Raw genomic sequence first — 15185 nt, 5'->3', positions numbered from 1 at the left:
TTATTCTCTGCTGAGGAGCAAGGAGAGAGGAAATGACTTTCCTCTAGCGAAGAGTATCAAAATCAGCTAAAGTGTGTTTTCAGTACCCTCTCACCCACCATCATCTCAAGGAAATACTGCCTAAAGGACCTGTTGATGCTGATGGGGGTGGGGGGCGATTGGGCAGTTTGTTGGAATTTTGAACCGCTTGGCCTACTGTTCAAGTGAAAAAGTTCTAGTCAGATTGGAGTCAAACTTAGGAATTTGGATCATATTCTGAAAGCAGTGAAAAAACTTTTAGTCTTTATTTAAGAAAGTAATATGGTCAAGTTTGTAAAAATTAGTCTGGTATGACTAAGAAAAGTGAATTGAAGGGCCACACCTGGACACTGAAGGGAGCCCTTAAAAGGGTGGTCTGGGCTGAAGATGGTGAGAACCTGGGTGCTCAAGGGAATGGAGAGGAGGAACCAGCCAGAAGGGGCAGCCATAGACCTCGGTTGCTTCATTGCTTGTTCTTCGTTGATGTTATTAAACAGTTGAACACAACTGTGTCCCCTGGTCACAGCACTTGTAAGAGCCATCTTGATTTCAGAGATGTATGTGTGAAAACTCAAGTGTCTTAGAAATGATAAAATAGGGTAGTAGTAGCCCTAGTCAGCATAGAAGATTTACCCTTTGATTACTTGGTAATAATTCTTTCACTGGTTCATTTTTATCTAAATAGTTTATAAAACCTTTGAAGATTGGGCAAGTTCTGTTTGACAGACTGGATTGGACATTGGAAATCAAATATAAGTAAGGCCTCTGCCCTACAGGAGTTTATGGCTACGTAAGGGAGATGGATATTTAGATAAATGAGGAATTTCAACACAATTCAGAAATACTCAGATCAGATGATTTGGGATCACAGGGTAGAGAGAGGTCCAGTCTAAGGATTCTGTGGTTTTTACCTTCTATAGTATATGAGGAAGCACCATGTTAGACGTGTACAGTGTTAGATCTAATAGGCACAGAACAGACATCTTCTATTTGATAGATACTAGAATATTTGCAGTTCTAAGCTTTGTCTTATGGTTATACCTACTATGAAAAAAAGTCAAATATTACCCCAGATTAAGCACAATTAATAATTTAGTAGCCTCTGCTATATGGAAGAAAGTCACAAATCTAGAAAAACAAAGGCAAAATCAGGATTTTGGCAGTAAGAAAAAGAACTGCCATAAAGTCTTTATACTTTGCTATATGAGAGACCTCACTGAGTAGAGAGAATCTTTGACTTCGTACTTGTAAACTGGTGTCTGCAATGAGTGATGAAGTATTGGAGGACAAGGAAAGACTGCTGTTAGCCACACCACCACAGAATAGTAACTGATAGCGCATGACAGTCTCTGCATCCGTTAGTGAGCAGGCAACTTGGTTAGGTCAGCCGTTTTTGCAGGATGATTCCATATAGCCTCTGCCCCTGGCATACGTCAAAGATGTGATTTTGGCATCGTTGATCTACTTTTGAGAGTTAATGAACTAAATGGTCTTAGATAGGTGTGAGCAGCACAATTTGAGTATACAGTTCTTGGACTTTTATTTTGAATGAAATCTCCATTGCATGTTTTAATTTTTCATGGACAATAGATTATACTGTGTGGAGAATGTGAATCTTGTTTTTCTCTCTTATTTCCAGGTATATCTTCTGTGTCTCTGGAGACTTTATTAAAGTTTATAGCACAGCTACAGAAGAATGTGTGCATATATTGCAAGGGCACAGAAATCTGGTGACTGGAATCCAGCTCAATCCCAACAACCATCTACAGGTGTTAAACAATTCACAATTGAGTATTTTAATATTGGCGTTACTGTTGCCAGAATAATTTAAATTGATTTGGCTGAGAAGCTTTCTAGATGACAATCAAGGAAATAATCTATTTTGATTTTCTGATTTAGGATATTTTTCACTAATTTTTAATTATTAAAGTAGGGTCACAGCCTAGAACTACATTGTTTATGAGATGAGTTCCATGTCCTTCTCCACCATCTTTCTTGTAAATTGTTTTCACAATAATAGCACACACAGAAGTTCAGTGTAACCTTAGTAAAACTCAGTCCACTGAAACAGAAATAAAAACATGTTACTAAGGCATTCTTGTGTTACCAAAGTTTGGTCCACAGACTGTTGGTTACAGGTCTGCAATGAGATAAGTGTAGAAATTGACTGTTACACCCTACATTCCTTTGATACCCGTGCAAGATAAAAGTAGTTCTGCTGTTAAAGAACTGGGCTCTGCGATAATAGTCATAAGCTCTCAAGGGTTTTTTATTACTCAGTACCTTATCATCTCCCTCTTGAAGGTAGAGGGTTGACTTTTTTCCTTCTTTTAATTAAAATTTGATAGGTCTCATTTCCACAGAGAGCTGTGATAAGATTTTTTATTTTGCAAAAACAGTATAAATGACTTCACGTCTTTAAAGCTAATAATGGATTAATGAATAGGCAATGCCTTCCGTATCAGCGTTTAAGTTACTTGATAATCTTATTGTAGTTCTTTTTCTTAATCAGTTTTGTACTATTTTTACCCTTTTAGCTGTATTCTTGTTCCTTTGATGGCACGATTAAACTGTGGGACTATACAGATGGCATTTTGATAAAGGTACGTGGATTGAGTTTCCATTTTCATTATGTGAAGAGGAACAGCAACATAAGACAGATGTATTTTGTTACTTCCCTAAGGTCTCATCTTTTAGATAGCCTTCCTACAATGTCATGAAATTCACTCATCTTAAAAGATAAATTTGACTATATAAAATTTTAAACTTTTTTAACCAAAAAATGAGCAGTGAAAGAACATATTTACAAGAGATACTATCAGTGATACACAAAATTACCAAAAAGCAATAAGGAAAAACTAGTGACCCCACGAGAAAAAAAAGTTGGTATAGAGCAGGACTGTGTCAACATTCAGAAAACTAAGATCATGTCATCTGGTCCCATCGCTTCATGGCAAATAGATGGGGAAACGGTGGCTGATTTTATTTTTCTGGACTCCAAAATCACTGCAGATGGTGATTGTAGCCATGAAATTAAAAGATGCTTACTCCTTGGAAGGAAAATTATGACCAACCTAGACAGCATATTAAAAAGCAGAGACATTACTTTGCCGACAAAGGTCCGTCTAGTCAAGGCTATGGTTTTTCCAGTGGTCGTGTGTGGATGTGAGAGTTGGACTATAAAGAAAGCTGTGCACAGAATTGATGCTTTTGAACTGTGTTGTTCGAGAAGACTCTTGAGAGTCCCTTGGACTGCAAGGAGATCCAACCAGTCCATCCTAAAGGAGATCTGTCCTGGGTGTTCATTGGAAGGACTGGTGTTGAAGCTGAAACTCCAGTACTTTGGCCACCTCATGCGAAGAACTGACTCATTTGAAAAGACCCTGATGCTGGGAAAGATTGAGGGCAGGAGGAGAAGGGGATGACAGAGGATGAGATGGCTGGATGGCATCACTGACTCGATGGACATGGGTTTGGGTGAACTCCAGGAGTTGGTGATGGACAGGGAGGCCTGGCGTGCTACGGTTCATGGGATCGCAAAGAGTCAGACACGACTGAGCGACTGAACTGAACTGATGTAACACACTAAAAAGAAATAGCCAATAAATGTGAAAAGGTTCTTAACCTTGTTGATAGTTAAATGTAAATTAGGGAATATTACAGCATTTTTCCCTGTCAGTTTAGACAAATTACAAATTGAAAATATATAGTGATAAAATATAGAGAAATAGACATTTTTGTATATAGTCAGTATGTGAAACTGAAAACGAGTCCCTTTGCTCCAGCAATCTCACCTTTAGGAGTCTCTTATTGAAATAACAGCAGGTACATATGGTTCTTAAAACATTAAACATTGTTCATGGTAGAAAAAAATTAAATTTAATCTTGAGTTTAAATTGGATATTCATTCAATAGAATACTATGCCCCCATTGAAAAGAACCAGGTAGATCTAGAGATAGTCACTTAAAAGGTTATTCAGTAAATACATACTGAGTGTCTCCCTAGGCCAAGTTCTCTTCTGATGTTGGCAATATAGCAGTGAGCAAAATGGATTAAAAAAATCCCTCCTGTTATGAAACTTTTGCAGGAGGTGGACAGAATAAATAATATGGTGCTCTTTATCTTTCAGACCTTCAGAGTTGGATGTGAAGTTCATGCCCTCTTTACTCTTTCCTGTGCTGAGGATTCTGTCTTTGTTACGATAAATAAAGAAAAACCAGGTATAGTAAATTTATTTTGATTTTATAGCTTTGAGTGGCTTTTTTTTTTTTCTTTTACAGTGTCTCAAATTTAACATTTTCATTTTAGTCTGAAGTCGTCAACAGTTTTTGGAGCTGGTGTTTAAATTGGTTTCATCATTATTGCAGTCATTTGGGGGAGGGTTTGTATTACTTTCTGAAGTATTGATGAGGGAATGATTATTTAAAATAGGTTGTGATAATGGACAACCTAACTCTAATTTTTAAAGCTATTTTGAGCTAGGTGTGTCTTGCTACTGCACTAAATGTCATTTTTAAGCATCACTATCATTTTACTCATCCTCAGACACACCCATTTGTTGACCTTGAATCTGGAAGAAATGGTATAGAAAACAAATTATTAGCAACTAAGAGAGTGGCTAAATTATTTTTATATTTTAGTTACCATTGGAACATTATTCACTGAAATTGCCATGTTTCCGAGCATTTTAGGAAATCTAGAATATCTTCAGTGGTTTCAAGTAATTATCCTTTAGCAGTAAGTTTAATACCCCAACATTGATATAAAGAATATATCCAAAACATTTTTCTAATCTCAGACTTCAAGAATCCTAGTGCAACCTGTGTTTGTCCTCCTTAAAATTGAGCTGTATTCAGAATTCAAAGTACAGAGCAGCTTTAAATTTATTACTGGGTGGTCAGCTAGATTGGCTCACAACTCATTAACTAAGTAATCCTTTCCATGGTGGGGTGGTTTGGAAGTTTTGGGGGGATTTTTGGTTTGTTTTCAGGGGGATGTTAATAGTTAGATTTTGGGGATTTAGGAGGGGGGTTGTTGTTTCTTTTGTTGAAACAGTTTGCAGATTATTAATATCATGGACTTTTAAGTAACTTGAGAATAGTCACAACTGTGAAAGCGAAATCCTTTTTAGCTAGAAGTCATTTGGTACCAACCATGTTAAGGAGTAATATTTTTATCTATCAAAAATGTGACATGAAAGAATAAAAAGCTATGACTTTTCTTATGTGGCCTATAAACCCATCTCTAAGGGACATTTCAAAAAATGTTCTGGAAATGGTAATATATTTCTTAAAATGATTGTTGCCTTATCAGGTGACTGTTTAAAATAGCACTTTTCAGTATTTAGGGTCTCCCTGTAGATAAATATGTGAATTCCTAATGTCTGTGTTAATTCTTAATCTGTATACTTATTAAAAAATTCATGTTTCTAAACTCCGATACACTGGGTCTGAGATTTGGTCTAGGAATGAGCATTTTTTGTATCTTCCTAGGTGGCTTTGCTCATCACTTAGTTTGGTAGCCACTCCCCATACTCACCCCATGATTCCTCAGTTGAAGTGGGCAGTGTTGGGGAAGACTTAACTTTAGAAAAGAAAATACATGTTTAGGATTTAGGCGTATAAAGTTTGAGATGACTGAAAAGGCTGTAAGAACGACTGGAAAACAAGAAAATAGTAGATCAATGTGTTACAGAATTCTGTATTCGTTATAAAGTCGGGGGCCTTCCCTGGTAGAGGATAAGGAAGAAATAGTGTAGTGAAATATAACTGTTGCCTCTTAAGGAGAAGCTATTTTAACAGAATGCAAAGAGAAAAGCATGCCAATTTATAGAAAAGATTTATTGTGTGTATGTGTGGCAAGTCCATAGCATTTCTGAAAACTCGCAGATGATTTGTTGCTTGTGGCTGCTCATTTCACCACTATATCATATTCTGTCTCCATGTTAAAGCTCGTCTCAGCACTTTGGAAAGCAAAATGCACCAGTGAAAGAAATTGTTTCCTATTTCTACATATATGATGTTTGTGTGTATACATAAATCAGTTGTGAGATTAGAATTTTGTTAAAACTTGTATATTCAAGTGAAGAGTACAGCTTGTTCAGATAGCCTAGAATTATGATCTTGGCATCAAGTGAGCTCTGGAGTTCTAATAAACGGTTTTATATGAACAAACGCACATGCTTTCTCTGGAGAGGCTTTCTGTTAATATAGCTGCCTTTGGCTAGATGTCTTTCAGCTGGCTTCAGTGAAACTACCAAAATCATCAAGTCAAGAAATAGAAGCTAAGGAGCTCTCCTTTGTTTTGGATTACGTCAACCAGTCACCCAAGTGCATTGCCTTTGGAAATGAGGTAAAATTTGCTTTGTTGGTTTTCTTTTGTGCACATAAAATCTCTTTCCTGCAGTCTTTCCTCTGAATATTTTATGTTATAGTCATTTAATATTGCCTTGAGTTACAGTGCCTTTGTTAGTAACTAACTGTCTTGTGGCTTTAGCATATGTTTGTGGTATAGATTTTTTTAGGGCCATTCTCATTTTGTATATTGTGTCTTACTGTTCTTATAAACTCTGTAATTGTTTAGAAAAATCAATGGTGTGACATTTTTTTCTGTACTTCTTAGCCTATACCACGTAAAAGCCACTTAAATCCTTTGCTTATAGATATGTGTCTTTTGAAAATATGACCTCCGTGTCTATAAATAATATGCCTTTACAGGAAAGTAAAGAAATGAAATCTCACAAGCGATAATATTTGAGGAATCTTTTTCTAGACTTTTTCTTAAATATGTATAAAATAACTTCCCAAACTGAATAATTATCTGAGGGCTTTATCTCTTTTTTTCTTCACTTAGCATTGCAGCATGGGTATACTTAAATTTTTATCTGAAACAGTAACTGTATGATGTTCATACCATAATTTATTTAGCTATCAAATCAAGTACCATAGAAAGCCCCTAGATATCATTGTGATGGCTTGTTTCTTTAGTCTTAAGTTTTGTAACATTATTTTGGCTTTGTTCTGAAAAGGGTTAATTTCTTAGAGAAAACACTTTTAACGTTATAAACGTCATTACTCTTCAGCATCATAGTCATCAGTTAAATACAAATTAAAAGCACAATGAGATACTACTTCACGTCCACTAGAACAGATAGTGACAGTACTGAGTGGTGGCTAAATATGGGCTGAAGTTAAACATGTGCCTTTACTGTGACCCAGCAGTCCTGCTTATAGGTAGCAACATGAAAGCATGGCCACAAAATGACATGTACGAGAAAGTGTGCATCAGTAAGAGAATAAATGATTTGTAATACATATGCATTCACTGGGTGCTGCTTCACAATGAAAAGGAACTAGTGATACATATAAGAGCATGGGTGAATCTCAGAAAGGTGATATTGAGCTACCATTGGGATGTATTAGATTGGTGCAAAAGTAATTGCGATTTCAGACCATGAATTTTAAATCATTATAATTAGGCTGAAATACATCTTTATTAATCAAAATAGGGACCACTGCAATCAACACATTTTTGCCAACGAGAAATAAGTTTGCTTATTCCTGTATCATAAAAATCCATGCTTCAAGATTCATCAAACTCATGGAAAGCATTTTCTGCCTCCTGCTAGTTGTGGAGCATTTTCCCTGCAAAACATTGTTGAGATGCCAGAAGAAGTGGTAGTCAGTTGGCAAGAGGTCAGGTGAATATAGTGGATGAGGCAAAACTTGATAGCCTAAATCATTCATTTTTTAAAGTGTTGTTTGTGTGATGTGCAGTCAAGCATTGTCTTGGGGGAGAATTGGGCCCTTTCTGTTGACCAATGCCAACTGCAGTTATTGCAGTTTTTACTGCATCTCATCAACTTGCTGAGCATACTCCTCAGATGTAATGGTTTTACTGGGATTCAGAAAGTTGTAGTGGATCAGACAGGAAGCAGACCACCAAACAGTGGCCATGACCTTTTTCTGATACAATTTTGACTTTGGGAAGTGCTTTAGATCTTCTTCTCTGTCCACCCACAGAGCTGGTCATTGCTGGTTGTCGTATACAATCCACTTTTCCTCGTATGTCACAGATCAAGAAATGGTTCGTTGTTACATAGAATAAAAAGTATATATATATATCTATATTTTTTTTTTCCTTTTTGGTCAGCTCATGAGACACCTACTCATTGACCTTTTTCACCTTTCCAATTTGCTTCAAACACCGAACGACCATAGAATGGTTGACATTGAGTTCTTTGGCAACTTCTTATGTAGTTATAAGAGGATCAGCTTTGATGATGGCTCTCAGTTGGTCATCGTCAGCTTCCAATGGCCAGCTACTACCCTCCTCAACTTCAAGGCTCTCATCTTTGCAAAACTTCTTTAACAACCACTGCACTGTACATTCAGTAGTCGTTCGTGGGCCAGATGCGTTGTTGATATTGTGAGTTGTCTCTGCTGCTTTATGACCCATTTTGAACTCAAATAAGAGAATCACGTAAATTTGCTTTTCGTTTAATACCATTTCTATAGTCTAAAAATAAGTATAAACAGCAAGCAGTAAGTCATTAGCAAAAAACAAAAAGTGAGAAATATGCATTAAAATGATGTATAACATAGCCACATTTATTTAAGAATGTATTCCAATATCAAATGGCAAAGTTCAACAATGCAAAACCACAATTACTTTTGCATCAACCTAATATTTACCATTCTGTTATAGAACAGGCTGAGAGGTAAGCTATGGTGATAGCTGGCAGGGGTAGGGGCATTGGGGATTGACTGGAATAAAGAAAAAAGGAGCCCTCCTGAGGCGAAGAAAATGGCCTAAATCTTGATTGTGGTGGTAGTTACATGGTTATATACATGTCAGACATTGCACTTTACTGTGTATAAATTATGCCATAGTAGAAAAAGTTTTAATCATTATACTTAAAGTTTGAGAGTCTAGTTATAGGATATAGGACCTACATTCATCTTTAATTTTCTGATTATTGTAAAAGTAGGAGTATCCTTTCCATACAATAATCATGCTGGTAAAGAATCCGCCTGCAACGCAGGAGACTCCGGCTCAATTCCTGGTTTGGGAAGTTCCCCTGGAGAAGGAATAGGCTACCCACTCCAATATTCTTGGGCTTCCCTGGTGGCTGAGATGGTAAAGAATCTGCCTGCACTGTGTGAGACCTGGGTTGGAAAGATCCCCTGGAGGAGGGCATGGAAACCCACTCCAGTATTCTTGCCTGGAGAATCCCCATGGACAGAGGAGCCTGGTGGGGTACAGTCCATGGGGTCACAAAGAGTTGACTAAGCAACTGCACGTCCTTTCCTTTCTATTGTTAAACTGTAATATAGCGTTTCACATTAATATAGTCTTAATCAGCAACACAGTTTTGTTGCTGTGTTAACTGTTGTGATGAGAATGTTTGTTTTTAAAGGGTATTAACTGTTTTTATGAATGTTATCTTCTCTTTGCAATACCAGGGGGAGTATGTTGCTGCAGTACGGGACTTCTACTTGTCTGTTTATTTTTTCAAAAAGAAAACAACAACAAGGTAAGAATTCCTTTTTGATAGCTTTATTTTATTTACTCAAGAGTTCATCTTAATTTTATTCATCCTGTGACCCAAAAATATTTCTATACCATGTTAAAATTACGAAACCACAAGATATAAAGGTAGAATTTTTAATCCACAGTGAGTTAAAATTATTAGGCACAAAATCCTAGGTAGCTTGTCTCCCTAAAACCCCATCCACACATAGATTCTGCCGTCAGAATTGGGATGTGGTTTCCAAAGTCTTTTCTAGATGATCCTCATTCATTTTATGGCTGTAGGAATGAATATAAGCTTTCGGATATCTGGGCTTAACATGATTCAAATTAGTTCATTGAACCTCCTTGCACTTCAGATTAACATACATTTTAAATGGGGATGATACCATTAAATGGGGATCATGAACTCCTTATTGCAAAATTCAGACTTAAGTTGAAGAAAGTAGGGAAAACCATTAGACTCTTCAGGTATAACCTAAATCAAATACCTTACAGTTATACAGTGGAAGTGACAAACAGATTCGAGGGTTTAGATCTGATAGAGTGCCTGAAGAACTATGAATGGAGGTTCGTGACAGTGTACAGGAGGCAGTGATCAAGACCATCCCCAAGAAAAAGAAATGCAAAATGGCAAAATGGTTGTCTGAGGAGGCCTTACAAATAGCTGAGAAAAGAAGAGAAGCTAGAGGCAAAGGAAAAAAGGAAAGATACACCCATTTGAATGCAGAGTTCCAAGGAATAGCAAGGAGAGATTAGAAAGCCTTCCTCAGTGATCATTGCGAAGAAATAGAGGCAAACAATAGAATGGGAGAGACTAGAGATCTCTTCAAGAAAATTAGAGATACCAAGGGAACATTTCATGCAAAGATGGGCACAATAAAGGACAGAAATGGTATGGACCTAACAGAAGCAGAAGATATTAAGAAGAGGTGGCAAGAATACACAGAAGAACTACACAAAAAGGATGTTCATGACCCAGATAATCACGATGGTGTGATCACTCACCAAGAGCCAGACATCCTGGAATGCGTAGTCAAGTGGGCATCACTACGAACAAAGCTCGTGGAGGTGATGGAATTCCAATTGAGCTATTTCAAATCCTAAAAGATGATGCTGTGAAAGTGCTACACTCAATATGCCAGCAAATTTGGAAAACTCAACAGTGGCCACAGGACTGGAAAAGGTCAGTTTTGATTCCAATCCCAAAGAAAAGCAATGCCAGAGAATGTTCAGAGTACCGCACAGTTGCGCTCATCTCACACGCTGGCAAAGTAATGCTCAAAATTCTCCAGGCCAGGCTTCAACAGAATGTGAACCATGAACATCCAGATGTTCAAGCTGGATTTAGAAAAGACAGAGGAACCCGAGATCAGATTGCCAACATCCGTTGGATCATCGAAAAAGCACGCGAGTTTCAGAAAAACATCTGTTTTTGCTTTATTGACTATGCTAAAGCCTTTGACTGTGTGGATCACAACAAACTGTGGAAAATTCTTCAAAAGATGGGAATACCAGACCACCTTATTTGCCTCCTGAGAAATGTGTATTCAGATCAGGAAGCAACAGTTAGAACTGGACATAGAACAACAGTCAGTTCAGTTCAGTCGCTCAGTCATGTCCGACTCTTTGCAACCCCATGAATTGTAGCACGCCAGGCCTCCCTGTCCATCACCAACTCCTGGAGTTTACCCAAACTCATGTCCTTCGAGTCGGTGATGCCATCCAGCCATCTCATCCTCTGTCGTCCCCTTCTCCTCCTGCCCCCAATCCTTCCCAGCATCAGAGTCTTTTCCAATGAGTCAACTCTTCTCATGAGGTGGCCCAAGTATTGGAGTTTCAGCTTCAACATCAGTCCTTCTGATGAACACCCAGGACTGATCTCCTTTAGGGTGGACTGGTTGGATCTCCTTGCAGTCCAAGGGACTCTCAAGAGTCTTCTCCAACACCACAGTTCAAAAGCAATAGAACAACAGACTGGTTCCAAATCGGGAAAGGAGTACGACAAGGTTATTGTCACCCTGCTTATTTAACTTACATGCAGAGTACATCATGTGAAATGCCAGGCTGGATGTAGCACAAGCTGGAATCAAGATTGCTGGAAGAAATATCAATAACCTCAGATATGCAGATGACACCACCTTATGGCAGAAAGTGAAGAAGAACTAAAGAGCCTCTTGATGAAAGTGAAAGAGGAAAGTGAAGAAGTTAGCTTAAAGCTCAACATTCAGAAAACTAAGATCATGGCATCCTGTCCCATCATTTCATGGCAAATAGATGGGGAAACAGTGGAAATAGTGACAGACTTTATTTTTGGGGACTCCAAAATCACTGCAGATGGTGACTGCAGCCATCAAATTCAAAAACACTTGCTCCTTGGAATAAAAGCTGTGACCAATCTAGACCACATATTAAAAAGCAGAGACATTACTTTGCTGACAAAGGTCCATCTAGTCAAAGCTATGGTTTTTCTGGTAGTCTTGTATGGATGTGAGAGTTGGACTATAAAGAAAGCTGAGTGCTGAAGAATTGATGCTTTTGAACTGTGGTGTTGGAGAATACTCTCGAGAGACCCTTGGACTGCAAGGAGATCAAACCCATCTATCCTAAAGGAGGTCAGTCCTGAATATTCATTGGAAGGACCGATGCTGAAGCTGAAGTCCACCTGATACGAAGAACTGACTCATTGGAAAAGACTGATGCTGGAATTGATTGAATGCGGGAGGAGAAGGGGGCGACAAAGGATGAGATGGTTGGATGTCATCACCAACTCAATGGACATGAGTCGAGTAAGCTCCTGGTATTTGTGATGGACAGAGCATCCTGGCGTGCTGCAGTCCATGGGGTCGCAGAGTCAGACACAACTGAGCAACTGAACTGAATAGAGTTGTAAGGATGAATGAGATAATATATTTAAAGAGGCTAGTGCTAAGCATGGGACTTCCCAGGTGGCACATTGGTAAAGAATCTGTCGGCCAGTGCAAGAGATACTAGAGACGTGAGTTTGATCCTTGGATTGGGAAGTTTCCCTGGAGAAGGAAATGGCAACCCACTCCAGTATTCTTGTCTGGAAAATCCCATGGACAGAGGAGCCTGGTGGGCTACAGTCTGTGGGATTGCTAAGAGTCAGACAGGACTGAGCGCAGCACACAGCAACACAGTGCTAAGCATGAGAAGTCACTCTTCAAATGACGCTGTCCTCTTTAACCCTGCCTAAGATTAACATTTGTTTTCCTTTGCAGTATGATAATGATCTGACATCTTTGAACAAATTATCCAGTTGTCTCAGATATAATGTCTTAGGCATATCCATACGTAATACTAAAAACTTAGCTTAAACAAGAAATTTTAACAAACTTTGGCCAGGTAGAAAACCACAAAAAGGACTGTCATTCTTTACTTCACTCTCAGTGGCCTCCATAGATACGTTATTATGGTAGAATGTTATTCACATGAAGTTTATATTGTGTAATAATAAATGTTTATAAAACACAATTCATGATTCCTGGTCACAGTTTTTCTTAAAAATCATACATTTATGTTCAGTGCACTCTGAGAGCTCACCAGTTTGGCTTGATAAGAATGGACCTCCTTTTTACCTAACCGTATCACACCCACCAAGTGTTTAATAATCAAGGTAAAATTTTTTTCTTCTAGGTTTACCTTATCATCATCAAGAAATAAGAAACACGCTAGGAACAACTTTACATGTGTAGCCTGTCACCCAAAGGAGGATTGCATAGCAACTGGGCACAAGGATGGCAAAATCCGTCTCTGGTCAGTTTACTCTTGGAGAGCTTGACGGTCACTTATTTCTTCTGGATTAGTTCTGCACAGTAGGGGTATACCGGGGTGCAGGGAGAAGGACAGAACCGAAAAGCAGCAGCTCATAGTAGATTTGAGGTTTTGCTGGCGTCCTCCCTTTCTTACATTACTGTACTCTTCGTTGCACAGACTGACTATTTTAAGATTTCCACCCTGGGCGCTAGGAGTGAAAAAGTGCATTATATCTATAAGAGAGCTTTTTGTCAGCCTTTAAGTAAAATGGAAAGAGTAACAACAGTGAATATGGAACTAGTCGGATACTATGATGGCCTGTTGTTTGCAGAAGTGTCTGGTTTAGAGATAGAAAGTGTTCTTTTTGCACATTTAAACTAGTGAGCTTGATAAACATATAAGAATTTTGGTTTTCTCCAACAGGAGGAATTTTGATGATGAAAAGAAATATACATATACATGTTTACATTGGCATCATGATTTGGTTATGGATTTGGCTTTTTCAGTGACAGGTAAGTGCAGATTTAATAATTAAAATGAACTTTTGAAATGTGTGAACCAAGTATTTTAATTCACTGTATTTATAGTTTGAAAGATTTAGAATTGCCTGGGCCAAATGAATTTTAAGCACTCATATATTACCCATGTTTTAGGCACAGTTAGCACAATGCTTATTGCACAATACCATTTGCTTAAGGTTTCAAAGCCCTTCACAGTATCAAAGTGTACACCTGTCATAAAGGCCCTTGTTAATATAAACCTATTTAAATTATATTACTTTTTTGTTTTAATGTATGTGCACATTGTCAAGTGCTTGTTGTCCATAACTATAGTTTATCAAGAGAAAGTGACTGCTGATGCTTCACATCCATTATCTCATTTAATCGTTGACTCCAAAAATAATAGGCACCTTTATTCTCATTTTACAGATGACATAAATGAGCTTTATAGTTGAGAACTAACTTGCTTAAAAGGTCACATGGCTAGTAAGCTCAATTTGGACCTAGATCTAGTTCAAAAGTTTCTTTTTTCACCTATAAGATCACCACATTCACTGTTTGAAGTTAATTCAGTCCTTCGTTCCATTTAAGCTGCGTGAGAGTGGCTATAATGAGTAAAAATACCCCCTTGGAAATAGGATGACCTTCAACAGAAATTTGGGGTACATTTTGTCTTTGGTTACTTTAGCATCCCTGCTGGCGTACTGCAGTTCATGGGGTTGCAAAGAGTCGAACACGACTGAGCGACTGAATTGAACTGAACACCTATGTACTGAAAATTATGTCGTTATATTTTGGCTGGTTCCGAACAATGCAGGGGAGGGGGTGCTCGATGCTCCAGAAGTTGATGTACCTGGAGAAAGTGGATTTTCTTCCTGCAAGTCTTCCTAGAGATGGCCAGGACAAGTCTTAGTACCATGTGCTCTGGATTCCTACAGAGTTTCTTGGGTTTAACTCACTGGAGCCTTGGGAGGTAGAAGGTATCCTCAGCCCACTTGTGCTTTTCATTTTGGGGTTTGGGGAGTGGTATATGGAAGCGTGGGACCTCACCTCATACACTTAAAGTAGTACAGCAGGAGTACAGCTGTGACACAAAAGGAAAATGAAGAGGGTGTTAACCCTGTGGATGAAAAACATAGGCTGTCTTGTCTTTAACTGCACCCCCGCTCCAGCCCCCAGAATACAAATGAGGGTGTTTGTGGCATTTTGTATATATGCATCTGTGATGTTCCAGGCAGTGTCTTTATTCTTTCCTGACCCAAAGTGGTTTCTTTTGCCCTTCCTACTCAGTTTGTTTTTCTTTGCTGTGGCCCCTGCTCAAATCAGGACCAAGATCAACTGATAAATATTGTCATTGT

General features: G+C 38.3%; 1 protein-coding gene across 4 annotated transcripts in view; it reads left to right on the top strand.

Annotated features, from left to right (window-relative positions):
* The window catches only part of WDR75 (WD repeat domain 75), a 34496-nt gene that overhangs the window by 4013 nt on the left and 15298 nt on the right, over positions 1–15185 (top strand). For 2 of the 4 annotated variants that reach the window (XM_081579381.1, XM_081579383.1), the window contains exons 2-8: positions 1658–1787; positions 2556–2621; positions 4149–4239; positions 6246–6370; positions 9484–9554; positions 13208–13327; positions 13751–13839. In XM_081579381.1, coding sequence (XP_081435507.1) covers positions 1658–1787; positions 2556–2621; positions 4149–4239; positions 6246–6370; positions 9484–9554; positions 13208–13327; positions 13751–13839 — 692 coding nt within the window. Of the gene's footprint in view, positions 1–1657; positions 1788–2555; positions 2622–4148; positions 4240–6245; positions 6371–9483; positions 9555–13207; positions 13328–13750; positions 13844–15185 lie in introns of all 4 variants that reach the window. The other 2 variants (XM_081579382.1, XM_081579385.1) reach the window with 1 other exon arrangement.

This window comes from Giraffa tippelskirchi, chromosome 3 (assembly GCF_054371585.1).
Source record: "Giraffa tippelskirchi isolate mGirTip1 chromosome 3, T2T-mGirTip1v1.2.pri, whole genome shotgun sequence".
In the NCBI taxonomy this organism is placed as follows: domain Eukaryota; kingdom Metazoa; phylum Chordata; class Mammalia; order Artiodactyla; family Giraffidae; genus Giraffa; species Giraffa tippelskirchi.
The sequence above is the reverse complement of the archived record's forward strand: the minus strand, read 5'-3'. Positions and strand labels throughout refer to the sequence as shown.